This window comes from Melospiza georgiana, chromosome 16 (assembly GCF_028018845.1).
Source record: "Melospiza georgiana isolate bMelGeo1 chromosome 16, bMelGeo1.pri, whole genome shotgun sequence".
NCBI classification, from domain to species: domain Eukaryota; kingdom Metazoa; phylum Chordata; class Aves; order Passeriformes; family Passerellidae; genus Melospiza; species Melospiza georgiana.
The window spans coordinates 1,532,703-1,560,654 of NC_080445.1; the positions used below are offsets into that span (position 1 = coordinate 1,532,703).

General features: G+C 48.1%; 1 protein-coding gene across 2 annotated transcripts; it reads left to right on the top strand.

Annotated features, from left to right (window-relative positions):
- The first annotated feature begins 17,142 nt into the window (after positions 1-17,142).
- Positions 17,143-27,937, top strand: MEIOB (meiosis specific with OB-fold). Of its 2 annotated transcripts, XM_058035207.1 has the most exons (13): positions 17,143-17,211; positions 20,491-20,548; positions 21,713-21,844; positions 22,399-22,471; positions 22,846-23,041; positions 23,535-23,635; positions 25,133-25,185; positions 25,269-25,364; positions 25,731-25,832; positions 26,282-26,435; positions 26,780-26,963; positions 27,431-27,517; positions 27,783-27,937. In XM_058035207.1, exons 1-13 carry the CDS (start codon positions 17,143-17,145, stop codon positions 27,897-27,899), a joined length of 1,422 nt encoding a protein of 473 aa, XP_057891190.1. In that variant the 3' UTR covers positions 27,900-27,937. The 2 variants fall into 2 exon arrangements, with proteins under 2 accessions (XP_057891190.1, XP_057891191.1); XM_058035208.1 differs by lacking the exon at positions 27,431-27,517.
- The last annotated feature ends 15 nt before the right edge of the window (positions 27,938-27,952 follow it).

Genomic DNA, 27,952 nt, shown 5'->3' on the forward strand with positions numbered 1-27,952 from the left:
TGAGCCCTCTCCCCTCCCTGAGCAGATTAAATATTCTTCCATATAAACCTTGCTGATCTCCATTAACTGGGAGCGTTCTGGGTGGGACTGTGGGTTTGTGTGCACGGGGATCATGGATCCATCCAGAATGAAACCTTTGGAAACCTCTGGGTGACACAGCTGAGGGTTCTGGGGGTGACACAGTCCCTGGGCAGCAAACCCCAACCCTGGGAGATGTTTTGGAGATGGAAAAGAGTCTGCAGGAATTTCCCAGCTGAGCAAAACAAGGAACAGCAGCGGTTCTGAATGAATGCCAGGTGCTGGCTTAGGGAGAGGGAGCTGTGGATCACCTGCCCATGTTCCTGGAGTGGCCCAGCTGGTAGGGCAGGGCCTTTCTAACCCTTAGCAGGAAAATTCCAGCTTCTCCACAATTTACCCAGCTCTGCCCTTTCAGTTCAATAATCTCAATAGTTTTTCAAACCTGCAGCCATCGAGGGTCATCACGGGAGGCTGCAGAAATTACTTTAATCTCTACTAACTAGTTTTCCCTTAATTAAAGATGGGGAAAACATTTAATTAACCTCTATGATCGTATTAGTGACTTGTATTTGTCTGTTTAATGAGCTAATTATGAGTTTTGGAGGGCCCTCAGGCCCTGCATTATTTGCAGATCAGCTTTGGCTGTGGTTCCTTCCATCATGCAGCATCCCAAGGCTGCTGAGGTGCCTCCTCTCCTCTCTGCTGCTGCCTGGGCAGGAGGAGGGAGCAGGTCCCACTTCTGGCATGTACAAGGGGCCTCATCCCTTCTCCTCCCTGCTCCAAGGTGCTTTCACACCCACACCTGCAGTTTCATCCCACACAGCTCTCCCTGTCCCGGCTCCTGGCACCTCCCTCGTGTCCCTGGGGGTGAGCTTGGTGTCCTGCCCCATGCTCCAGGTGCAGGTGAGGTTGGGCACGTTCCTGTTCACTCCCAGGACAAGTGACACCTGCTGAAAGTGATGCTGCAGGGAAAAGCAAACCAGTTTCTGTGTGGATTGGGCCATCGAGGAGGTGACAGTCCCCAGGGCTTTCTCACCGGGGTAAAACAGGATACTGCCAAAGCGGTGAGAGGAGATGGTTGAAATCCCAAAGTCCTGGGAGTGATGCAGCTGTTCTGGGATGGGCTCAGCACCCCTGCCCTGGCTGTGACACCTCCAGTCTGTGACCCCAGGCTGTGTCACAGCCACCAATGTCCCCCTCAGGCTGTCCCCCCAGGCTGTGACCCCCTTGCTGTGTCCCCCAGTTGTGTCCCCCGGCTGTGTCCCCCCTGTTTGTGACCCCAGGCCATCAATGTCCCCCCCAGGCCGTGTCCCCCGGCTGTGACCCTGGCCGTGTCCCCTGTTTGTGACCCCCCAGCCATGTCCCAGCCATCGATGTCCCCCCCAGGCCGTGTCCCCAGGCTGTGACCCCCGGCCGTGTCCCCTCCAGGGCGGGATGTCGCAGCGGCTGGAGCCCCTTGTCAGCCTGGCTGGCAGCTCCGCATGATGGACTGCGCTCTGCTTGTTTAGGTTTTGTTTCCAGCGACGACATTCGACCAAATTATTCTCCGCGAAGGGCTTTAAAGTTTCCCAAGTGCCTGTGAAAGGCTGGAAGCGCTGATAGTGATCCTATTTCCCAGCTGAGTGACTGCATTCAGCCCCGGCCCTATTGATATGCAAAACCTTGAGGGTCCCGGCTCTAAAGATGGTTTCTGTCTGCCCTGTGAAAGGGAACCATACTTTTTTAAAGCCCGGCCCTTTCTAAAGCCGCACAATACCATATAGACTATGCCATTTGAAGCATCTGAAGCGACCCAAAATGTATTGAAAGCTCGCTTTGCAGACTCATTAAGACTACTCAATGCGCTCTGCCAAATACCGTGCCAGGGCTGACCGCACGGATTAAGACTTTTGAAGTGTTACACAAACCCCCTGCTTAAACTAATTGCTGCCCCGCAGCTCACGAGGTCAAGTATTTGTATTCATTGCCTCCGAGAGGAGCCACTTATGGCTCTGTCCAGGTGAAGTCTGCACTTCATTAGATCAAGACAATAAAAGCAGCTTTGGTAGGAAGGGGATGAAATCTCCCCGGCTCCTGCTCCGAGCTCAGCGCGGGTTTAAGTCCACCTCGGCGGAGTTTGTGGTGCTTTCAGGAGGGATGTGCTGCCGAAAAAAGCGTGTCACTGGGGATGGTGACAGCAGCCCTGTCCCATTTGTGCCGTCCTGGAGGGTTCGGCTTGAGCAGAGACTCCTTGGAATTCCCAGTGCTCACTGGGACGCTTCATTCTCCAGGGTCATGGAATCCTGGTTTGGGTTGGAAGGACCCTAAATCCCACCCAGCGCCGCCCCTGCCATGGCAGGGACACCTTCCACTGTCCCAGCTGCTCCAAGCCCTGTCCAGCCTGGCCTGGGGCACTCCAGGGATGCAGGGGCAGCCACAGCTCATCCAGGAGGAATTGCTCTGAAACTCCCACAGAGGCTCAGAGAGGTGGCACTGCTGGATATCCCTGCTTAAAACCTCTGGGAATAAAGTTTTTTATAAAGTTACAACGAGAGGATGCTGGGCTGTGCTGGTGTTTTTGGGACACAGGGAGCTGGGGCAAACACCCCGTGCTGGTGGAGCTGGAAAAATGTCCCAGGTTAATTGGGGCAGTGCCAAAACAAGAGGATGATGAAGATCCTGCTTTGCAGCCAAGTATGAAGTGAAGTTTTCATCCCCGTCTCAGTTAACCAGAGTTTCCATTTCTAGACCCAATTTTGTTTTGAAAATCCAGCTATCCAAAGTTTTGTGGTTCCTGAGCTCTGGGCCTCCCTCTCCATTCCACTCCATAAGCCAGGAAGAGCAAGGCTGGAAAGAGCTTTCCAAAATTCTTTATTTGCTCCTTTTTCTGTTATACCAGATTTAGGAGGACAGAAGGGAAAGAACAAAAATAGGGAAGAAAGAAAGAAGAAAAAAAAAACCTCCAAAAGCAAGAACTTAAAACTTCCCTGCTTTTGCGTGGGTCTGGAAATGAGGAGAGCAGCAGGGCTGATTTGCAGTCCCACATTTCATCTGGAATGTTTGTAACCTGTGACAGGGAAATAATGATCCTGCCTGGAAATGCCCATCAATCCCCACTTCCTGCTGGCACACCTGTCCCAGCCCACACTCCCCAGGTGAGGCTGGTGCTGCCAGGCACCTGGGGGCTATAAAAGCTGGGAGGAGGCACCAGAACCTCCTCCAGGATTTCCCCCAAGGTGCAGAGGCTGTCCTGGCCCAGGGAGCAGGAGCTGGCACTGCCTGGTGAGTGGGGGCTGTGCCAGGGCTGTTGGGCATCCTCCCTGCTGGTTTTGGGGGCTGCAGCAGTGTGGTTGTGTGCAGCCATCATGTGCAAATGCCAGTTTTGTGCTCTGATTTGAGCAAGGCATTGCCTCGCTTAATCAATTTATATCAGATAAAGGAATACATGGATGCTTTTCTGGCATTATTCCCTTGGAGGAGGTGAGCTCCAGGCCCTGACTGTGACCCCCTCATGGCTGTGGGGTGGATGGGGCACTGCCACCACTGCCCCTTCCCCAGGGGATGGGCACACAGGGGTAGGGGATGGCTGGGCTGGCTCATGGTGGTGCCACAGCTGGTGTTGGAGGAGAGACTGAAGCTGAAAGGGCTGATCCAGCCCCATTTTTCCCAGGTTATGTGGCTGGGAGTGCCTTTGACCCTATGAGCTGGACAGGGGAAGTACATGTATTGACCCAAGTGAGATCTGTTGTGCAGCAGAATGTGGACATCAATTGGAAAGCAGAACTGTACTGTGACGTGACCTGGATGCAGGACGTGAGGAAATTCTAAGAAAGTTTGTACTAAGCAGTGATGGGAAGGATCAGGCTGGCACAGCAGCTCTGTGCCAGCACTGCCATCCAGGCTGGCAGCCATGCCTGCAAATCAACAGCGACGGAATGAGGGAATTCCCCCCCTTTTTTTCCCTTTTACTCTGAGTTTAAACTTCCATCTGATGGCTGATTGCTGCAGACCCCCCCTGGCAGCCCCAGCACGCTGCTGGCAGATGCCAGAGGGAAGGAAAGTGTGAGGGATGGAGGGCAGCAGGAGAGAGGCCGGGAAACTGGGAAACACTCCTGGTGGGGATGGGAGAGGGGCCTGTGCAACAGCCAGCCTTTAATTAAGGGTCTTTAAAGAGCTTTCCCAGCTGGTTAGCATTGCCTCGCCGTATTGGAGTGGTTTAGAAGCAATGCTCCTCTGGAGTGGCTCCCTTCCTGTCAGCCCTGTGTGTGTGAGATGGGTCCTGGTCCCTCAGCCCTCTGCAAAAATGGGGCTGAGAAAAACGGGTCCGTGTCTGGCTGGAGAGGACAGGGAGAGCCCTCCACCCAGCCAGGGGAGAAGCTGTATTTTCTGTGCTGGTTGCTACACACAAATGTCTTGAAAGCAGCTCAGCAAACGCTGGACTTGGGATGCAACTTCCTGGGCGCTTATCTCATCCCTTTTGGCTTTATCTCTCATCCCCTTCCTTCCTGCATCCCACTCTGGAATTGCCCTGTACAAAATCCTCTTGGAGGCACAAGCAGAGCTGCCCATGGGCTGGGGACCCTAGGGTGCTGTCCCTGTTTCTGCAGGAGCTTTATGGGTGCCCAAAACCTCCTGCTGAGGTTTCAGCCTCCAGCTGCATCTGCAGAGGAGAGGGCGATGCAAAGCAGCTCCAAGTGTGCTGAGAGGGTTTTGCTCCCCCTTTCCCAGAAAAGCATCCCTGCATCTTGCTCTGCTGCTCCCTTCATCCAGGCTGGAGCTGAGGGATGCACAGCTGAGCACCATCCTCCTCCTCCTCCTCCTCCTCTGCATGTCCCAGCCTCACCACAGCACTCCCAGCTTGAGGTTCCCCACTCTGTCAGCTCCAAGGACATGGATATTGCTGGGGCTCCCTCTGCTCCCACAGCCTGCTTTTATCTCTGGAAAAACTCCTAATAAAAGCCAAAAGGCAACTTTAATAGTGTAATATTAGAGAGGGCTGGGAGGGAAAGGCTCCTGCCTGGGGCCATGGCACAGCTGGGGTCCCAAGCACGGATCCACGCTTCCATTTAGGGATGCACGGGGAAAATGGGGGGAAAACCAAATTAAATCAATGTTTGCTGGGCTGGGCTGTGCTCAGGAGGGGAGGATGGGGTGGGAGCCATGGCTGAGCTTCCTATTACTTTTAGGACAGGTATTGGGGTTGTTCTGTCTGAGGAAAGCCCAGATGTGACCCTGCCTGTGGAAGGTGAGGTCCTGGGCATCCCTCAGCAAGGGGCACAGCCAGGCAGCAGAATGCGGGCAGGGCTGAAGGAACCGGTGGAAAACATTCCAAGTCCGGAGAGGCTTCGCAATAATTTCCACATTCCGTAATTTTTCTCAAGAGGGGAAGAGAGGCAAGCCTGGAATAATTACCCGCACAAGCAGCCATTGAAACGTTTCTGTGCTGTGAGTACTGATCACTTACTGTACTTAACAAGACAATTTTGGCTCTCAGCACATAAAAGCAAGCAGTGATTAAAGCTCTTGTTTGCAGGATCCCTGAGCCAAAGCACAAAAGTCTGTTGCTCGATCCAAATGTGGGCTTGGCAAGCGGCTCCTGCGTGGGGAGGGAGCCAAGGTGGAGTGGCTGTGCTGGGGATCCGTGGGGCTGCAGGGCTGCTCCCCCCTGCTGCCAGCGCCAGGGCTGGGGGCCGAGCTGTGCTCCAGCCCCAGGGATGCTCTGCAGGGTGGGGAAGGTGTGGAATTCTTTGGGTGAGCCTTCTGGGGTGCTGGGCTGGAAATGGGGTCACTGGTGTCTGCTGCTGTCTGCCCACGGAGCAAGAGAAGGTAAAAAGTGCTGCTGTGGAGGATGAGAAGGCAAAAGGCCCTGCTGTGTGCAGGCAGTGCTGCAAAGTGAGGGCTTGGCTGGAGGCAGAGCCTCTGGCACCTCGTGCTGCCTGGATTTGGGGATCCCAGCCTGAGGATTCTGGGTTCGCAGGGTGTCTCAGACTCCAGATAAACTGGAGGAGCTGTTCCCTGCGTTGGGATATCAGGATTGCCCACGGGGAAAAGTGCTGAAAGTGTCCTTTGTGCTGTGCTGGGCACCACCCTGCTGGGAAAGGCTGCCCTGAGATGAACTGGGACCAGCAGGGCCCGAGCTCTCAGCAGCACTGGGGGTGCTGTCTCTTGGAATCCCTGATCAGGGGCTTTCTCCCAGCCTGGTTTGTGGCTGACACATGAGTTTGGAATCCCTGATCTCTTGGAATCCCTGCTCAGGGGCTTTCTCCCAGCCTGGTTTGTGGCTGACACACCCTGGGCAGCCCTGGCACACCCAGAGCAGGGTTTGCTGCAGCACAGTCCTGTCTCAGGGGCTTTATTTTACCCTGAGGGTCTTCATGCAGCCCACGTCAGTGGTGCAATGCCCGGTGTGAGTGTCCCAGGATGGGATGTGAGTGCTGATGTCCTGTATGGCTCTGCCTGGGGGGACAGAGGGAGCTGGGAATGGGTTGGAGCCAGCACACCGGGCATAAATCAGCCCTGTTTGGTTCAGAGCAGCTGTGTGATTGAGATCAGGTCAAGATCTGGTTCAGATCTTCCTCTGTGCTTGTTAAGCTCCCGTCCTTGAGGACAGTGTGGGCTCACCTGGGAGGGAAGATGAACGAGTCCCAGTGCAGCAGCACTAAATCTGTCTGGCCTTGTGCTGGGCTTCCCAGGGCTCCCTGTGCTGCAGGACAGGGAAAGCATCCAGGGAAATCCTTGGGATGGCTCAGAGACACAGCTCTGCATGGAAGCAGTGTGCAGAGTCCCCTCTGGCCTTTCCTTGGAAAAAAAAAAGCAAGAATTCAGATCCTGAGTAAATTCCACAGCCATTACCTATGCTAAATGAGTAAGTGCTTGCACAGGGCTGTTACTGCTGCCTTCTCCTCAACCATCAGACCAGATCAGGTCCTTGCAGAGAGGTTTTATGTCAAGCAGTGGCCTCCTGGCTGTCCTGGAGCACTGGGGGTGCTGTGGAGGTCCAGATCTGGTGTGGCTGTGTCCCTTGGGTGCCTCTGCTCCAGCTGGGGTGCAGATGAGCAGTTGTTTTCTGTTAAAGTCCTCCTGGCATGAACTGGGAGCGTGCCATGGTGGGCAAAGGTGTCCTGAGGGATGTCCCTGCAGTACTGGCCATCCTGCCAGCCCAGGGCACAGCTGCCACCAGGACCCACTTGGGAGCTGCACTTGGCTTTCTTGGCTGCGTTTTGGATGGAAAAGAGCATTTCTGGGGCAGGTCTGGCAGCGCTGGAAGGGCCCTGGCAGATGGGCAGCCTTCATGCAGGGCCCTGCTCTCTTGGATGAGTTGTGCTTGTTGGAATTATTTACTGCACTGGTCGATAAACACTCTGGGCGCTGGGCTGTATTTCATGAGCACCACGCTCTCCATGTGCCTGCTGTTATATTTCAAGAGCATAAATAACAGTGGGGCAGCAGCAGAAATTAAAACCAAACACACACAACGATTTACACCCAGAATTCTTCAACACAGAAAGGAAGGGAAAAGAACACCACCCCACTTAAACCTTGCTCCTGCCTTTCCTGGGGTGCTGGTGCCTCTGGCTTTGCTCCTGCTTCCAGCTGGGGGGGTTTTGGCTGGGAAGGGGATATTGGTTCTGGGAAGGGGATGTTGTTTCTGGGAAGCCACCTGCTTTGCCCACATCCCCTCGTGTGTGGGGACACAGTGCCAGGCTGGTGCCACCATTTGAGAGCCCCCCTTGGCACATCCCGCCTGCCATCAGCGCTGCCACCCCGGCGTTTGTTTTCCTAGCAGAGGGAAACATCCAGCAGCATGTGCTGCAGCCTCCAGGTTGTTTGTTTTCCTTGAAAATGCAATAGAGCTGTAATGAGATGAAAACAAACTCTCCTGAGGAGCGGGGCTGCTCGGAGCAGGCAGCCAGGGCTGGTTCCCTTCCCTCTGGTAGCGTTTAAGCGTTTCCCCCGTGCGGGTGACGCAGCCGTTCCCCATAAATCAGCCGAGGTAGGAGCACATTTGCTCCCCTGGCTTTGAAGAGGCGTCAGATCTCCGAACAGAGGCTTCTTGCTGGGTGATCCTCCGGGGCTGGTTCTCATTTCCTTGTAGGAGGTGGGTCTGGAGCCCATTTTGTGCATTTGGGAAGGCTGGCAGGGGGGGAAGGGGGAGGGAAACGAATGACTTTGCTTCGTTGACAAAAAAAACGTTAAAAGAGCCTCGACACCACGAGCACTGTGCCCCATTAACGTCCCACTGACACAATTATTCACCAGGAAGGCGCAGATATTGATTTGGCAGGAACTGCACATGGCAGGGCTGAGGGTGGATGGATCCATGGACTGAAAGTGGGATCCCTGCAAACCTGGGGTTAAGGCTGGGCTAAGGCCACCCTTTGAGGCATTGCTGTGTCTTTCACCCCTCTGGTATTTGAGCACCATTTGAGGTACTGCTGGGCCTTTCACCCCTCTGCTGTCACTGCTGACTTTGCCATGTGCCCAGAGCCACCATGGGGTGGTGGCACTGAGGGCTGTGCTGCTCTTGGTCCTTGGGAAGGGTCTTTGGGGAGCCACCTCCCAGGGGATGGGGATGGATGGGGGTACTGGGAGGGGCAGCTCCATCAGCCAAGGAATTGCATTTGTGCATTTTAATAGATGGAAAACTGCCAAGGTGAGGTGTTGAGTGCCCCAAAAATAGAGGTTTTCTGTTCAGTTCTGCCCAGTTTTTATGCCTTGAAGAGAAGATGTTAATGCACACTAGTAGCACAAGGCATCCATTGCTGTCCCAGCCATGCTCATACCCCTCCCAAATCTCTCCTGTGCCTGCATTATTTGGGAAGGCCTCAGAGATGTGTCCCTGAAGAAGCTTCAGCTCCGTGTTAGGGGCAGTTTGTTTTAAAATGAGGCATTTTCATCACTTCTAGGTGTGGCTGGGCTCTGAGGAGCTGGACACTAGGGCTGGACACCCTCTGGATGTGGCCTGGCACACACTTCCACCTGGAAATGCTTTGGCTGCTGCCCTAGAGGAGCATGGCAGGCTGCAGACAGAACCATTGCGCTCATCCAGGCAGCAAGAAACTCCTGGGAAGGATTTGAAGGCATTCATCTGGCAGGTTTGGAAAGGTAATGGCCATGCCAAGGTGGAGCTGGAACGTTTCTGCTGCTCTGGGCCGTTTGCAGCGAGAGGAGCTGGCAGCAGGCGAGCTGCTGAGTGAGGAGCGGGCGCTGCCATATGGAGCTGCTCGCTCGTGGAGAGCTCAGCAGGGCCAGGGCTTGGCAGCCCCTGAGTGGGGATAAATAAAGGTTACGCCTTGCACAGAGCCCCTGGGTGGGGATAAATAGATGTTACCCCTTGCACAGAGCCCCTGGGTGGGGATAAATAGATGTTACTCCTCGGGGTACTTGGGATTGCAGGATCTGCCTGCAGGCAGAAAGAGCCACGATTTGGCCCCACTGCAGGGGAGCAGCAAATGAGACTCCCCAGCTGAAGTCTTGTCTTAAACTCGCTCTCTGCTGGGTCTGAGCTTTCATCTGGCTTGATTTTGTGCCTTGGGTCACCCTTGGCTTTCCCAGTGCAGTGGCCTCCTGTGCTCCATGGAGTTTGCCTGAGGCAGAAGGTTTGTGGAAGGGAATTTGGGATTTGCTGAGGAAGGTGGCAATGGGGAGGCTGAAACAGGCTGGCAGGGTTGTGTTTTATTTCTGGTGATAAGAGCAGGGAAGGGGGAGGAAGAAACTGGCTGGAATTGGAATATTGGGCATTTCAGAATGGTAAAGTAAAAAAAGCTGAACCAAAAGCGATTTTAAGCTGAAAAAGTCTGTGGGAGTTTGTAGTCTCAAGGTTCTCCAGAATCTGAGCATGGGAGATGAGATGAGGAAAGCATGAAGTGCAGGACTGAAGTCACTCTGCTGCTGTTAGGTGGGAGATGCATTGGAAGGGAATCAGAATTGAAATCTGGAAGTCCCAAACTCACCCCTTGCATCCCAGCCCTGTTCTTTGCTGCCTCTTTTGAACCACGGGTTTGTGGCTGCTCCTCCCTGGCAGTGCCCAAGGCTGGACAGGGCTTGGAGGAGCCTGGGACAGTGAATGTGTCCCTGCCATGGCAGGAGAGATGAGACTTTGTGAGCTTTAAGATCCCTTCCAACCCACCCCATTCCAGGGTTTATCCATGGGATGGGATCCTGACCTGCCTGTTGTGGGTTTTCACCTGCACAGCCCTGGCTGCTCCTCTGCTCCTGCCCTGATCCTTAATCGAACCTGAGCTGCAGTGGAGCTCCATCAGGGACACATTTGGCCTCCAGCCTCCTCACAGAAGGCCCATTCCCCCTTTCCTCCCACAAACAGGGAGCTCAGTGCATCAGGGAGCCCCGTGATGGGACAGGGACCGTGTGGGAGAGCTCTGGAAAGGAAATGCTAATGGAGAGCGAGACAAGAGCAAATCCCAAAGAACAGAGGAAACCCTTGTTAGATCGGGCCGAGCCAGGGGGTCTGGAGGTGGTTAGAGCTGTACGGAACACAGCAGTCTGTAATATTTTATTCCAGGGATGTATATTTCCGGGACAAGTTGTTAGATTGACCTCTAGTGTTCATTTTCTTAAGGGAGAATTCCGCGATCCAGTCCCGTTTTGGTCGAGCCCCGTACCTTTGCACTTTGAACAGGCTTTGAGGGGAGGTTTTGCTTTTCCAGTGGATAAACCCTCCAAATGTCAGTGTGGGTCTGCAGGAGCTCTCTAACGAGCTGCCTGACGGGCAGCCAGGAGGGCTGTGGAAATGTTGACACACGATTCCCTCGGAAGGAAGGGCTGGATGCAGTCCTGGCTCTCCCTGCAGCGGGAGCCCTGCCACCGCCAGGCCGGGGCCAAACGCTCCGCCAGGAGATCAAAGGTGGATTTGTGCTGCAAAGTTTAGCTTGGATGGGCCCTTTGGATTGCTCTGGTGCTCCCTTCACTGAGTTCTGTGGTGAGGAAAAGTTTGATTTATTCTAAGGTCCCAGTTTTCCTTTACAGCCACCCTCATATGTCTTTGGGAATTATATCCTAAAGTTTCCTTGTGAACTGCTCATGCAGGGACCAAATTTATACTTGGTTGGAAACTGGAGCAACTGGAGTTTGGAAGGTTTTTTCCCAGTATTGTCACTGGGAGATGCTCATTCCATGCGTCCTAATTGGTACTGGTCAGCCTCATCTGTCTCCAGCTGAAATCCAGATAGAACTTGGGTTTGGTTTCATGGATTTGAATGGCTGGAACTGTCTGAATGGCAGCCAACAATGCTAAATATCTCCTTTTCTTCCCCCCTCAACGCATTCTTCCTCTGTGTCAGGGAGCTGTCACTAAAACTATTTTTAATTGTTGTGTGCTTTAATTCATGATGTTTTGTTGGAAAATATTCATCACTTGTTTGCTCAGAGAGGGAGGAGGAAATTCTGGTCTTGGGGAAAGTGATGAAAATCCAAGTCATTTCACTGAGCTCACATTATTTTGGAATTATGTGCAGGAAAAGTTATTCTCTGTTGCCTGAAGGCTCTAAAAAGAAGAATTTTGAATTTCTGTAGTCTCAGTCAAGTTGAACAGCAGACTGAGGGCTTTAAATCTTGGGCAATCAAAGCCTGAGCTTCAAAAAAGGGAGAAAATTGAAGAAAAAAGGCCTTGTGTCAATGCTTTCAAGCAGTGAGTTTGTATATGGGCATCTTATTCTGCTTTTTTGGTAGGAAAACAACACAGGTTGGTTCTGGGGTAAGTTTATTTGCTAATTATACACTAAAAATAAGCTGAGTGCTTAGTGATGATCCAGGAGGTCTCAGATGCCAGCTGTGGTGTTTCTGTCGGGCTGTCACTCTGCCCTCGCCCCTGAGGGGAGCTGGTTTTGGGGCAGGGGCTGGTGCAGATGGCTCCTGCTCCTCCCCGGGATGTGCCACATCCTTTCCGTGACATTCCTGCTCCACCGCTGCTGCAGAAGGGATTCATTAGTGATGGAATCATGAGGAGCTGAGCTCACTGATGAGCAGACATGATGAGCCTGGGAGGGAGAGGAGCAATGCCGTGCCAGGCTCCAGCCCTGACAATGCCATTCCCTCCCTGCCCGTGGGCACAGCAGCTACATGGCCCACAGGGATTTGCACCTTTAAAAAAAAAGCTTTTTTATTTTGGTCTTTGCCAGAAATGGAGCTTTTCTTGTGCAGAGAGAGCTGTTGGCATTCCCAGCAGAGCTCCTGGCCTGTGGTTCTCTTTGCTCATGCCCGTGTTGGGGTTTGAGCTCCCTGCAGGCTGGTGCTGCTGCCACATGAATGCACCAGCCTCAGGTCCTGGCATCTCCCTGGCCCCAGAAAGGCAGAATTAGCCCAGGTGAGGTGGGAACAAACCATGGGTCATGTTAATTTTACAACAAGGCTCTGGGTTGTTGTGTTTTTCCATGCTGCAGGTGGTGGTGGTGCTGCTCCCACTGAAACAGCACTGGGATGGCTCCAGTGCTGGGGTGGAGAACCAGGCTGGAGTGAGAGCTGAACAAAGACTGGGAGAAATTTGGATTAAATATCCCTAAACACACACTGAGCACCTGTTGGCTGCATCAGCGCCTGCACTGCTGCTGCTGAAGATGTCCATCCTTATTCCATCAGTGCTCCCGAGGCTCTGCCAGCTCAGGTATCAGCCAAAACCACTGAACACTGAGCACCTTCAATAATTTGCTGCTCTTAATGCATTCAGTCAGGCCAATTACATAAAATTGCATGTCTGCCCTCTCCATTTTACCAGTTCTTTTGGTCTTAAGGATGTATAAATATTCAATAAGCCCTCTCAGTAAACGCTGTGGGCAGCGGAAAATGCACAGAGCAAATATTTTTATATTGCTCTGGGTTTGGAAATGATTTCAGAAATGTCCCTGCTAGTGCTGGACTTTCTTCCCCTGAACGCAAAGTGTACTGATGGTCACGTAACAAATTGCTAAAGTGAATTACGAAATGGCATTTGCACTGCCTGGCCATGCCAATGAGTGTAATTTAAATAAATCTATTCATGAAGGCTAATTAGCAGGGACTGGGCAATTTGCAGCCCAGTGTACGGGGAAGCTCTGCCAATCACAGGAGGAATGGGCAGAGCGCTGAGTGCTGCTGAAGTGCTGCAGAGTTCAAACCACTTGGAGCTTTCAGGGATCAAGCACTAGATCAGAAAAGCACTGAATTAACACCGGTGCTCTCCCGCGGGGGCTGCTGCTGGAGAGGGCAGCTGGTTCTGTGTGGCTCATGGATTGTAGGAAACCTCTTCTGGCCTTTCTCTTGTCTGTTTTCCCAGTTGTCAAAGGGAGATAACGATGCTGATTTCTTTTTGAGACCACTTTGAGGTCAGCTGAGGAGGAAAGGCTGAGTAAAGCAGGATACAAGTTGAATAACATTTGTTTTTACAGATGCTCTCCAGTGTTTGTATTGAAAATTCCTGGCTGGGAGAATCAGCTGGCATTGTAAATCAGCGGGATAAAGGCAGGTTAGACATTTGTTGGTTATAAACACTAAAAAAAGGTGTTATTTGTTTGCAGTAACCACAGAAGTCCCTGGCAGTCCCTGAGGTGCCATGTGCTGTGTGAATGGCAGAATTCACAGTGTCACCTGAGACAGGTACGGGCATCAAACGAGTCCTTGGCTCAGTATCTGCAAGGCAGAAATTCAGCATCTAATCAGACATCTCAGAGGGAAAGAGCCGGGTCTCACTTTGTCCCCTGCCTTTGTGCCTCCTGTCACGATGGCTCTGATAACGTCTTCCCAGCAGGAGCTATCCTGGGAAAGTAAAAAGCAGCTTTTTTTTTTCCCCCCCCCCAAAAGTAGATTGAAAATAGGAGTGGAAGCAGCCCACAAAGCAAACCCTGCCGGTGATTATGGGGAGCCAGGAGAGGCACAACAGCACCCTTGTTCTGGTGGCTTTGAAATGGAACAAAGGCCTGGAGGGGACACGGCAGGGTTGGGTTTCACCTGCCCTTTGTGCCTGTGGGAGAAAAGCAGCTCCACCTGGACAAAACCCACTGGAACTGGGGACCTACCCATGCACAGGATCCCTGCAAGGCTCCACTGCAGCAGGTGCTCGTGTCCCACCAAAACCTTGCTGAGATACTGGCCCAGCTCAGCTCCTGCAAGCCCCTGGGCTGTGGTGCTGGTTTGTCACCTTCTGCAGCAGAGGACACCCCACAGGTCTCATTTCAGGGATTCTTTTTCCTGTTTTGCATTGAGTGGTGGCTGTAAGAATGAGACCTGTGCCTTTGCCAGCATTTCCCAGCCAGTGTCCAGGTTCTCGTTCCCATTCCATTGGGATCCTATCACCAGGCTCATTACCTTCTGCTTGTTCATTAGCTTGAGATAATGAAAACAGCAGAACTGACAGGAAAAAGTGCCATGTTCTGTTTAGTGGAGACATCAAACCTACAAAACAAAATTAGATCCATGGATCATACTGTATAAAAGGTGACCTAAAAAGGAAAAACCCCACCCAGGCTGTCAGTTCCCTGGCATCCTGTTTGTCATCAGCACGGGATAATTATCGTGGATTTTTGTGACACAGTAAATGCGAAAGCACAGGTGGGATCCATTTTCAGCTGTTTAATTGAAGAAATGAAAGATCCTGTAAGACAGAGTCAACACAGAGAATTTGTCAGGCTGTGCTGAAAACTTCCAATAGCTGAGACCTTGGGGTTATAAAATTACTCATCAGGAGTAAAGTTTTTTTATGCGCAGAAGTGAAGGGTATTGATTTTATAAAATATAATTTTATATTCAATATAAATGGAGAAAACCGCTCAAGCCAGCCTTCTGCAGAGCCTGAAAATATAGAACTATTGGGTGTAAATCAATACAAATAATATCTTTAACCCAGAAATTTTGATTCATTTATAAAATACAGGCTGCAACTCTTTTTTTCCCTTACAGCTAACATTTTTAAAAAAAGGAAGTAGGGAATGGTTTCTCCAGGGATTTCTGCGACTTGCTTTGTCTTGCTGGTGCATTGTGTGTTTATATTTGTAGAATGAACCTGATTTTTAATTCCTGATATGGTAAGTCACAGAATCATGGGATTGTTTGAATTGGGAGGGATTTTAAAAACCCTTCCATTACCCCAGGGAGCTCCAGCCTGGCCTTGGGCACTGCCAGGGACCCAGGGGCATTCACAGCTTCTCTGGGCACCCTGTGCCAGGGCCTGCCCACCCTCGCTGGGTACAATTCCAGCCCAAAATCCTATCTAACCTTGTTGTTACCTCCTCAAACCCAGTGACTCCAGGCCTGCTGGAGCTCCCACTGAACGTGCCGGGATGGGAGAGCGTCTCCCCTGAGCCCTGAGGGACGAGGGGGCGCGGGGCCCTTTTCCCGCCACTGCGCCGGCGCCATCTTGTCTCCCTCAGGACCTGAGGGGCTGAAGGGTCAGTGACAGGAACCTGAGGGACTGGAGAGTTCAGGAGGAGGCTGAAAGGTCAGTGAGGGGAACCTGAAGAGTTCAGGAGGAGGTTGGAGGGTCAATGAGGGGCATCTGAGGGGTACCTGTGGGGATGAAGAGCCAGGAGGACACCGAAGGGTCAGTGAGGGGCACTTGAGGGACTGAAGGGTCCAGGAGGAGGTTAGAGAGTCAATGAGGGCAACCTGAGGGGCTAAGAGTCCAGGAGGAGGCTGAAGGGTCAGTGAGGAGAACCTGAAGAGTCCAGGAGGAGGCTGAAGGGTCAGTGAGGAGAACCTGAAGAGTCCAGGAGGAGGCTGAAGGGTCAGTGAGGAGAACCTGAAGAGTTCAGGAGGAGGCTGAAGGGTCAGTGAGGAGAACCTGAAGAGTTCAGGAGGAGGTTGAAGGGTCAGTGAGAGGCACCTGAGGGGAATGGTGGATGTGTGAGGAGGTCTCTGATGGGTTGAGGGGTCCCTGAGTGGGGCAGCTCTGCTCCAGCTCTCAGAACTCAGAGAATTTAAAATCCTAAATGACCATTTTAATCTCTCTGATACAGGTGTTCCAGTGGTGGTTCCTTTTGACACGACCCAGCTGGTGTGGGGTACAGCAGGTAACAATATTTAACTTCTTCTGAGGTGAGAATATTACCCTGCCTTGGAGGTAATTTTCCTACAGAAGGAAACAAAAATTCTTCTATCTAATGGGATGGGAACAGGTTTGAGGGCCCCATTGTTCAGTGGTTTCTGTAAAGCAAATTTGGTCTGTCTCTCTGTGAGAGTGTAGTTTGAAATGCTCTTTTAGAAAAATCACTTGGTTCTCAGATAACTGCTTATTTTTCTTTAAAATGTAGACTTATTTGTTCTCTAGTTCAACAGACCTTTATCCTAATGCCTGATGAAATGGTTAACAATTCTCACACGAGGTTCCAGGTATAAAGATTGTGAAAGCCATTCAAGATTTTCTTCTAAAGATTGAACAGGCATCCTCTGAAAAATGTCAGCAGTTCTCTCCTATTAAAGGTTATTAAGATTTGGACAATGCCATGGTTCCTTTTACAACAAAAACCAGAATTTGACAACCATTTGTTAAGTATCTAAATGTCTCTGAGGAACCCATGAAATAATAAGAGGCATTCAGAGGGGCTAAAAAAGCACCCATGGCCCCACTTCAGCATCTCCAGAGAGATCCTAGGTGTTCTCAGGGCTGGGCAGTAAACGCCACATTGGCAGCCTGAAAAAAACTTGTTTTCACAAATTTTATTTTAATAAATTCACAACTTTTCTATTTTCAGGAAGCAATAAACTCACATTTTAAAGCAGTTTAATATTTAGTCCAAAACCTCAGTTAAAGGTGCTTTGCAACGCAACACTTCTCTTTTCTCACATATAAATTGCCTTTTAAATATGAGCTGCCTCATTAAATTCAGTTGGCTTCCCAGAGAGAAGGAGGGTAAATATTTTTCAGAGCCTGGTGCTAATGGAGTCATTTAATGATGAATAATAAATAAAAATTACAGGCCTTTATTTGAGAAGCTTAGGTAGAGCTGTCACAGTAAAATTCATAACTTCCATCGCCAAATCCAAACAATAAAGAATTGTCTACTTCAGATGGCTTGAAATGCTTCTTATTGAAAACAGATGCTATTAGGTCAAAACATTTATGTTAAAAAATAACTTGTTATTCTCACTGTGAGTGGTCTTAAGTGATTTGTTTGGATATTTACAAAATCTGAGTCAGTTTCCTTCAGTTTCAGATAAAGAATGGCTCATTCTCGTTCAGCACGGGACTTTGTTGCACTTTCAGATCTGCATCCAAACCTTGCTCGTCCTGTAAGTCTCACAGCCTTTTGTTCCCAGAGGAAATTGTATCTGAGTGTCTTATATTACTGCAAAATTATGTAATTGATGTGTATTTAGGTACTGGTAGCATTAGTGCAATTGTTGGGTAGAAAGGACCTTCCCTTCTTTGTGTGCAAAGCAGCAAAATGAAAATTGATGCTGTTGCTGTCCACAGCCCATGGGTACCACAGGCACAGATATTGACTGGACAATTCCATGTATCAGAGGCTCTTTTGTAGCACTTGAAATGGATGTGCTGAATTAGTGAAGACATTATTGAGGACATGACAGAGTCAGCATTATGCAGCCACAATCATCTGGGACCTCAGCAGGCTCTCGGGCACACTGGGAAGGCAGGGTAAAAACCTCACAGTTCCATGGCAGGGCTGGTTCTGTTTCTTTGGGATGAAAAATGGGTTTGCATAGGATCACAGATTGGTTTGGGGTGGAAGGGAGCCTAAAGCCCATCCAGTGACACCCCTGCCATGGCAGGGACACTTCCACTGTCCCAGGGGGGCTTTGGGCACTGCCAGGGATCCAGGGGCAGCCACAGCTTCTCTGGGCACCTGGGCCAGGGCATGCCCACCCTCCCAGGGAAGGATTTCTCCCCAGTATCCTAAGCCCACTCTCTCTGTTTGAAGCCATTGCCCCTTGTTCTGTCCCTCCATCCCTTGTAAAGAGGCTCTCTCATGTTTCTTGTCAGCTCCTTCAGCCCCTGGAAGCCACAATTAGGTGACCCCAAAGCTTCTCTTTTCCAGCATGAGCAATCCCAATTCTTTCAGCCTTTCCAAACATCCTGGAGCCTCCTCTGGACTCACCCCAAGAGCTCCAGGTGCTCCCTGTGCTGGGACCCAGGGCTGGAGGCAGCTCTGCAGGTGGGGTCTCACCTCAGCAGAGGCAGCATCCCCCCTCCCCTGCCCCAGGGAAACTCTGATGTTCCTGGAAAGAGTGAAAATAGGGAGTTTTCCTAGTCCCACCACTTTTTATTTGGGATGGCACAGTTTATTTTCTCATTTACTTTAAACAAATGAAAGAGGAACTCACAGAAAAGGGATGACCTAAGAGAAGTTTTCTATCTCCTTAGAGCCATACTGATCCAAACTGGTGTTCAGCAATGCTAATCTAACCTGCCATTCACAGTTCCTCCCAAATAATGATCCACTAATCCAGTTAAAAGCTTTTATTTTGCAAATAAAAGCTTTTATTTCACAAATAAAACTTATCTTGAGTATTGCAGTTAGCAACACACAGCAATGAAAGTATTTTCATAAAATAATAATTGATGATAGAATGATCAGTGTGTGTTGTGTTAGGCTGTGAAAACAGCTGAACACACAGTTTGAAGTATCCAAATGGCACGGTTTATGAGTTTGCTGTTTATTTTAAAAAGTGAAAGAGATTCAAGTGTAAACACTTGCAGTGCTCAGGAGTTGGTTGAGCAGCCTCAAGCAGAGCTGTGCCAAAATAGGCACCATAGGGGGGGTTCCCCTCCTCTTCTGGGGAAATGAGTGCTTGGGCAGTTGCACAATGAGCTGATCAAGGAAATGATCTCTGGAAGTTTTTCTGCCTTCCTCAGTCCAAAATAGTTTCCAGCCAGATCAATTCCTTCTGCCAGTTCCCCATGCAAGTTTGGGGTTGGAGACACAGAGGTGAACATTTCTACAGCAGGGCCAGGGCAGATTTCTTTGGGAAATTGGATATTTACACCAGAAATTAGGCACAATCAGCCTAATTTCTGCAGGCACTGATCCTAAATGTTAGTTCTTTTGACATTTGGTGGTGAAATACAGGGAATGTTGCACTCTAATTTAATAGATTTTTTTTTATTAATTAATTAAGAAACAAAACCCAAAATAGAAAAACAAAATCCTAATCAGGATCACTGCATGCAGTGGACATAGAGCATTCGGTCTGGAAGGGGGATATTACCGTGCTGCACGCAAGTGGCCTCTTGCTGAGTGTGTCCCTCCCTGCAGCATAAGGCAGTGCCCGTGCTCCCTCTAGTGATCCCAAGGAAACAGGAGAGCTGCTGGTTTGTGAGCACGTCCTCGACATCGTTGCAGTGAAGTCAGGCAGATCACACTGGTTTGGGAATAGGTACAAAGTGAATCCTGACTGCGTTATTGACCTGCAGCCCTGCCCTTCCCAGCTGGCTCTGGAATTCTGCTGGAATGGGACACTCAGGACTGCCAGAAGGGCTCGTGTGAAGGAGCTGGGGCTGCCACATCCCTGGGAGGGACCAAGGCCAGCCTGGACAGGGCTTGGAGCCCCCTGGGACAGTGGAAGGTGTCCCTGCCATGGCAGGGTGGCACTGGATGGGCTTTAAGGTCCCTCCAACCCAAACCATTCCAGGATTCTGTGATGAGGAATTGAGGCAGGATGCTTCACGTTTGAAGGATCCTGGCAGTATTGCATTGTCAGTCTGTTCTTCCAGCCCTTGTCCCACTCTGATTGTCCTTGCTGAACTCTTAAATCCCAAATGAGCACTGCAAAACTCTTCTCTACACCAAGGACCATCCGAAAAACAACAACAACCCACCACAGAGCTGTTATGTTATGTTGTAGATAGACAGATAATATATCTATACCTACATGTGTGTGTTTGCTCCCAGTAGTTGTGTTTGACAATTGAGAACAGGATGTTTTTACACAATAGACACAAGTTTAGCAAAGCAGAATAAGATTGATTTTGGTCTGAATCAACAGAAAAGCTCCTTGCCTCGGCTCCCTTGGAGTCACTTGAAAGATAGCAAGAGAGAGGCACCTGTAGAAATTTAGGCAGCTTGGCTGAGGCAGGACAAGCTCCTGTAGGTGCACATGTGTGGCTAGTGGTGCTGAGAGCCAGGAAAACCTTGGACACTTCACTGTGAAATAAATCCTGTCCAGACTTTGCATGGAGCATTTGAGGAGATCTGAGACCTGTGCAGAGAGCATGAAACAACAACATTGCTGCCTACCTGAGGAGAGATTGCTGTAAAACAGCCAAAATTCTGAAGGCTTGGGGTGAACTTTTGTCCTCTCATTTTCTTTGCAAACAGAAACAGATGCATTTATTTTAATATTTTTATTAGTCACAATTTTTTCCTAAAGTAAACTTGTGTGTTTATATTTTACTCTTTAGCTCATACAGTACTGTAGGATAAATAGATTAAAATGATTACCAGCCAGAAATATGTTTATTATCATCAGCAGAGTATAATTCCATGAAATCTAATTCATCATCTACATCTGGGTTTAATACTTGTACTCTATAATCTTTTTATTTTTCAGAATGTAATCGGGCTGGTTATTGGGAAAACAGATGTCAGAAGCTTTCCAGACCGAAAAAGTACAGTCCCTTTAAACTCTTTTTACTTCATTTTCTTCAACGGTGTAATTTGGCAGAGATGACTGAAATCAAGGTTTAAATGATAAACAGATTTCTCAGTGTAAAATGGATAGAATAAAATGCACTCAAAAAAATGGTGTCTGTTTGAGAACCAAGATGAAAGAGCAGCATTGGTTTGGCTGAGCCATATCAATTAGAAATTGGAAAATCTCTGTCATGGAAGAGTTTCATGCTCTGAAGATGGAACCAATATGAACCCAGTCTTCCATAAATACTGCTGGAATGGAGCTGGTGCCTTCATATTTGTTCTCTCTTAAAACAGAAATGTTGAGGACATGTCTTGTGGAGTGACACAAGTAATTTCTGGCCTGAGTAGCAACAGCTTCATCTGGGACAAAATGGGAGTTATATGTTATTAATAATGTTAATTGGAAATTGAAATAACAAGTTTACAGTCAGGGTTGGTGCAGACACTGTCAGGGAGCACCTCCAGCCCTGGAGAGCCATTCCAGCTGCAGGAGAAGGGCTCAGTTTTTCTGCTGCCACTGGCTCCTGCTGAGGTTTTAGGGGAAAGTCATTGTTGTCACCCGGAACTGGGGCCAGCCTAGTGCAGAGTCCACAGAGGGCTGTTGGTGTGTGTGCCCCATGGGCCTGCACTCAGGGCACTCTGGGAGATCACTCGAGTTTTCCTGGATAATTTGGTCATCTACTGCATCATGCTGTGATCCTGGAAAGCTTTATTAGTTACCTGTATGCGACAGGGCAGGGATGCAGACGCCAATATCCTGAATTTTCCACAGCACTGGAAACTTTGCTTTATTGAATTGCCCCCACTGGCAGTGACCCTGCAGCCTGGGCCATCAGCCAGCCCAGCTCCCACAGACCTGGGGCTGTGTGACACAAACAGCCCTGGTGTCACCTCCCACAGCTCCTGCCCCTCTCCTGTTTGAGGTTCACACCTGCGGGGTGCTCAGGTACAGCCACAGCAGGAGCTGCAGCCCATTCCCAAACACCACCGTGCTCCTGCACCACCTGCTGGCCTCCAGCGGGAGAAAATTCCTGCTTAAACACAGGAAAACCCCAAAATAGTGGTTTTTATGCACATATTCTAGTTAGAAATCAAGCTGTGCTGAGCAATTGCTGCAGCCCTGTTTGTTTTTGCAGACATTGGCACTGAGAGATACACCTTCAATTTCACCATTCGTGATTCCCCAACTTATTTCATTAATGTCCAGTCCTGGGGCAGAGAAGAGTACATCAGATCCCTCTCAGAAAGCTTCAGGGTTGGTGACTGTGGTGAGCTTGTTTATTTTATTTTATTTTATTTATTCCCACCACGTTTCTGTTTGCATGGCAGTCAGGGTTGTGCTGGTGGCTTTGCTGTGTTTTGCTCTGAGGACTCACAAACAGCCTAATTGGAAACAAATTGTTCAGTTCTGTTCAATAGAAAGAGGAAAGGAACAAGATTCCAAGGATTTCAACTGAAGCCCAGTAAATATGTCAACAAAAGAAACCCACTGGGTGCAGCAGCTCAGAGCTGGCCTGCAGTTAATCAATGTCAAAGCTCACATTATATTGAGGTCTTAAACATGATGAAAAATAAGCTGTAAAGCAGTTTGCTGTTTGTCTTCCCTCAGTTATAGATATGACTATGATTGCTGATAAAACCACAACAAAAATCCTGTATTTATTTACAGGATGCATTTTTATCTTTTTTAAGTTCATTGAAAGATTTTGCTGCCTGTGGTTGTATGAGTAAAACTTGTGAGCATACAGACTGTACACACAAAAATATCTATAACTGCACCTATAATCAATTTCTAACATTACTTATCAATGTTTTATTTTAGTTACAATTGAAAATCCATTAATTCAGTCAAAGGAAGCAGAAAGAGAAGAAAAATTCAACCCTGTAACTCCTAGGTAAACTTAAAGCATAGAGTGGTAGTTCTTTCTAGAAAGATCAGAGTTAAGACTTGCTTTAATTTCCAGCCACATGAAATTGGTAGAAATTTTTGGTGTTTTCTTCTTGTGTAGCTGTACCTCCCTCCTGTGCTCAACAGTGTCTGGTCAAATCTCAGAGGAGAATATATTTAATAAACAAAAGGTCATAAAGCAATAATGTTCTTTGTTACTAAAGAGTAAATTTCATTCTTTGAGTAAAATTGACAAGCTTTTTTTATACCTTTAGGAAAAACTGTACTGGAATAAAGTTGCTTTTCCATATGAATGAACATTTTACACTGTTGATACCTCAGTGAGTGCTGTGCTGATCCATGGGATTTGTTCTGTTCTAGTGGCTACAAATTATTGCTCAGTGAAAATCACTCTGTGGTTAAAACCTCCTCCTGCTACGACACAGACACCAGGCTCCTGACCCTGCTGCACCTGCCTGTCAAGGACCCTCAGGATTATTATTCCCTGGGGGACATCGTGGCCAATGGACAGAGCCTCCATGGGAGAGTCCTCAACGTGCTGGCAGCTGTCATGGCAGTGAGTGAGGAGCATTTCTGTGCTCTACCACGAGTAACTTCATTGTAAATCTGTGTAAATGTGGATTTGGGGCTGTGATGGCAGTGAGTGAGGAGCATTTCTGTGCTCTACCACAAGTAGCTTCATTGTAAACCTGTGTAAATGTGGATTTTGGACTGTGATGGCAGTGAGTGAGGAGCATTTCTGTGCTCTACCATCAGTAACTTCACTGTTAATCTCTGTAAATGTGGATTTTGGGCCTCACAATCCACATTTTGGATTTTGGGTCCTTTTGGAGTGGCCAGGACTCCATTTGTTCAGCTTGGCAGCTGAGTGACAATAACCACACACACCTTTTGATGAGATTTTTATCAACAAAATGAAGGGAAAATGAAGTGATCCCACTTTTAGTAGTCTAGAGTCTTTCTTCCCTTTTCTAACCCTTCTCTAGGTTATGAGTTTTATTCTTCCAAACACTGAATAGAACACAAGTGACTTCTCTTTCTTCCTCAAGGTTGGGGAGCCAAAATATTTCATGACTTCGGACAAAAGGAAAGGCCAGAGGTGTGAAGTAAAGCTGTATGATGAAACAGAGAGGTCTTTCCCAATAGTATGGTAAGATGTTCTTTAATTGACTAAATGTTCTTTAATTCACTAAAAATATTATGCAAACATGGATAAAGAAATTAGCTATAACACACACTAATTAACTATAAACCCGTCTTTTAATTTAAATATATTGTTTTTTAGAAGGCAACTGAGATGAGGCAACAATGCACACTGAAAAGAGACTTAAAGAAGAGATTCATTAGAATGTCCTTATATATCTTGTGCAGTTCTATGGCTTGCTGACAGCCTGCTGGCTCATGAATGGCAAAATGAAGCTCAGTTCCAAATAATTCCTTTTTTTTTTAATGTGGACATTTGAGCTAATTCAGGAAATGACTTTTACAACCAGCTGCAGAGGCTGTTTTGTCTCTTCCACAAGCACGAGGGCAGGAAAATGAAGAGCATGATCCATTTTTAAAGCCAAGCAGAACTGCAAGTGGAGTGGAAATAGGTTGAAATAGTTTTTAAATATTTAAAATAATGCAGAAACATTTTGATGTGACTTTGGCTGTATTTTGAAACTTTGTCCTGTTTACAAACACAGCTCCACTGAGCCCATCCCTGAACAGGGCCTTGTTCACAGAGGAACCTTTGCATTTTGCCCAGAGTTTGTTCAATAAACTCGTGGCTTTTACAAGTGCAGGGGCATGTGGGGCTGTGGTGTCCCCTTGCCCTGGGATTGCTCTTTGGTGGTTAAAAAGTGACTTCAGGGACCTTTGTTCCCTCGGGGGAAGCAGGCAGCCAGCCCTGCACTGTGGGCTGGGAGCTGTGTTACCACCAGGGATGTTTAACACAATTCATGGCCACAAACCAAGAGAAGCAGCTCTGGGGTGAGCCCCTCCAGCCCAGGGTTCATTTGGAAATTACCTCCTCCAGCAGCCCTCTCAGTGCTGGCACTTGGGCACTGTCAGGGGATTCCAGAGCCCAGCAGTCAAGAGCTGCCTGGGCAATATCAGATGAAAAGGAAATATCTTAAATCTTTTCCCAAGGATTAAGGAGAAAACCCACCAGAACAAATCTGTGCTTTGGCTGTGCTCTTGCCAGCCAAATTTAGGAGGAGCTGAATGAGATTTTATCAAGAGACCATGAAATTACCATTTTTGAGGGATGTTTCTGACCTCACTCCAGTCTCATCATCCCCAGCCACAAAGATCCCAGTGTTGGAAGTGCTGAACATCTGGCCTGGGGATCTGAGCAATCAGCCTGGCCCAGCACACACAGCTCCTTTAACTGGGATTTGCTTTAGCTAGAAATGACTTGGATAAAAGCTGAAACACAGCATTTTCCCTGGTATATTCTGCATTTAGACCATCTTTATTTTATCCTGTTTGAGATAAAGCAGGAATTTCATGGCACATGGAATTTCAGTGCCATGTGTGTCACAAAGGAGTTGTGTCCCCTTTGGCCAATTTTATTACAACTACATTATTTAGTAATTTAGTACTAAACACTTTGAGTGCTGTTTCAAAAAATGTTTTCATAATCCACTTTTGTTTAATTTAGCTGGGATAATGAATCCATCCAGCTGGCACAGAGTTGGATCCCCCAAGAAACAGGTAAAGCAGTCTGGTTTATGGTTTTATTGAAGTTCTTCATGTGATATTTATTCTCCAGTAACATGGGGGTGTTTTCTGCACAGTTATATTTGCATCAGATGTGAGAATCAATTTTGACAAATTTAGGAACTGCATGACTGCAACTGTGATATCCAAAACCATCATTACAACTAACCCAGGTAAGAACTGCTCAAGTATTTCTTTGTTTTTAGTAATTATTCTAGTCTAGAATGCATTAATTAATCTACTGGAACTGTGATTTCTTCTGCTTGCTCCTCACAAAGCTCCCTGCTTTTTGTCTGCTATGTGATGACCAAGTCTTTTGGCTTCTACTTTTATTTTATTTATTTCTTTATTTTATTTATTTTATTTGCAACCTTCATATGTTTATTCCATGCAGGATTAACAGTAAAAATAAAAAGAGAAAAGCAAATCTTGGCTAATTCCAATGTGTTGGTGCTACCAGAATAAAAGCTTGTAAAATATAAAAATGCTGTGCTTTTACATGCAACATATACTGATAACTTTTAAAAATGCATCTTCAGAAACAGCAGAAGCAAATGTTCTCTTCAGCTTCATCAAAGAGAGTGCCCAGGCAGGAGCTCTGCCCAGCCCCATGAAGGAGCTGCCAAATGAAACCATTAACTGTAAGCATTTGATTTTATTTACCTGCACAGACTCATTTCATAGTGCAGCTGAAAGAGTTCCTGCTCTGTGTGTTCACAGAAATAAAGCTCAGGTCCAGCCTGGCTGAGTAGGTAAAGTCTGGATGGTTTCTTGGGGCTGTCCCTTATTTTATCTTTATGTATCTCAGCTGCCTGTGCCAGCTGCAGCCTGTCTGCTGTGTTCTTCCTGTCTGCAACCAGCTGGAGAAGTGAGGGGGAAAGCTTTTGTCAAAAACTCCTTTTGGAGGATGCAAAGATTAAATCATAGATATATTCCTGATCTGAACCCCTTTTGTTTTACTTTTTTTCTCTTTTTTTTTTTTGAGGGGAGCTTTACTGCTGCTTTAAATCTCCTTTTTATTGCCTTATTGCCATTGCTTTTTGAGTAATTTCTGGCTCAGACACACTTAACTTGTCTTTTAAACTTGTAGTGGAGACTGTAGTGGATGTCTACACAGTGGAACAGCTGAAAGAAAAAGCTCTCCAGAGTGATGGGAAGCTGGAGCCTGTCCATGGAATTATTTATGGCTACATTTCCACCCTGGACATCGACGAGAGCGTGTCCAGAGTCCTGCGCAACAGATGGTGAGCGACTGCCTGCCTGGAGTGTGTGCTGAAACTGCTTGTCCCTCCTCCCCAGAGCCAGGTGACATGGAGAAATGTTTTAGTCCCATCCCAGAGAAGAAATAAAACTGCTCTGGAGGATGCCATGTGGGCTTCTGGTGGGGGATTTTGTTGTGGGGTTTTGTTGAGGGTTCTTTGTGGTCCTAGAGTGAAAAAGAAAGAGGTCACTTTGTCTCAGACAGACTCAAGAGTTTAGGAGAGGAATAATTTTTTAAAGACAAAGTCTCTTGGGAAATCTCAGTCTAGAAAAATGTTTCAGGAAGAACAAATTGCACATCTGCATGAATTCTCTCCTTGTGTCTCAGCTCAGTGTGCCGGTTCATCGTGAATGAGGTGTCAAACACCTGCACCTTCTGCACCGACGTCTCTCCAGAGGCCAAGTCCACCTTTGCCAGCTTTGACATCCTGGTGGATGTGACAGACCACACAGGCACCCTGCGCTCCTGCTACCTGGCTGACTGTGTGGCTGAGGACACCCTGGGCTGCACAGTAAGGGGCATTGGGCTGCTCCTGCTCAGCTGGGGAGCCTGAGGGGAATTACAGATATCTGAAAATGTTCTCTGTGTGTGGGTGCAAGAGTGACAAAAATGGGAGGGAGGGAGGCATGGATGGATGGATGGAGGGATGGATGGACGGACAGACACACAGAGCTTGGCAGAAGTTGGAAATCACCAGATGCCAACAGGAATTGTGTTCAGTGTAAGACTGAACCCAGTTCAGAACACTGTTTTTCTGAGAACGTGGCTGGAAATCCCTAACTCTGATTTTCAAACACCCTGTAGTTTATCTGGTTAATGTGACTGTCTTGGTACACATCTCATACCAAGCACTAGGTTAAAATAGAAAAATACAGCTTAGAAATGTATAAAAATATGTAAGATGTTCTTTTCATCATCATTCTGTTGTGGAGATGATTTAACCACCTGCTGAAGTGCTCTGTGGTGTCCTGTTAACAGGTCACTGAATTCCTCATGCTGGAAGATGACCAGAGGACTGCAATGAAATGGCAACTCCTCTTGGAACGAAGCAAGATTTATTTCAAAGTTAGTATTTAATGCTTAATTCAAAACAGTAGCTGGTTTTCACTTTTATACTTGTCCTTTTGGGCAAAACTCTTTTTACTCTCCCATCTCCACTTTCTCTGTCCCTATTTCCAGGACAAAATGAAAGTGTTTGACTTCAGCAGTGACAGGCAGATGGCATAACTGTGTACTCACACAGGAAATAATGTAAATAAATCTGTCAAACATCTGAAAATAATCTCTGTCAAGGTGCTGTGATAACAAAGATCCTTAATTATTTTTCCAGGTTACTTCATCACCCAATTGGAGAACTGGATTAAAAGTGAATCTTCTTTCCTGCAAACTGGCAGATCCCATAGAGGCCAGTCAGAGCTTGTTGGGAAGAGACTGGAATTATTTATAAATGCTAGGAAAGGCTTCCTTCACTCTCTTGTTAGAGATGGAATTCTGCTGTTG

Bases quoted from the DNA above. Each gene is read 5' to 3' on its own strand.
- MEIOB (XM_058035207.1), top strand. From the start codon at position 17,143: ATGGCTCATTCTCGTTCAGCACGGGACTTTGTTGCACTTTCAGATCTG. The intron at 20,549-21,712 runs GTACAGTCCCTT...TTGTTTTTGCAG, and splicing joins AAGCTTTCCAGACCGAAAAA to ACATTGGCACTGAGAGATAC. The intron at 25,365-25,730 runs GTAAGAACTGCT...ATGCATCTTCAG, and splicing joins CATCATTACAACTAACCCAG to AAACAGCAGAAGCAAATGTT.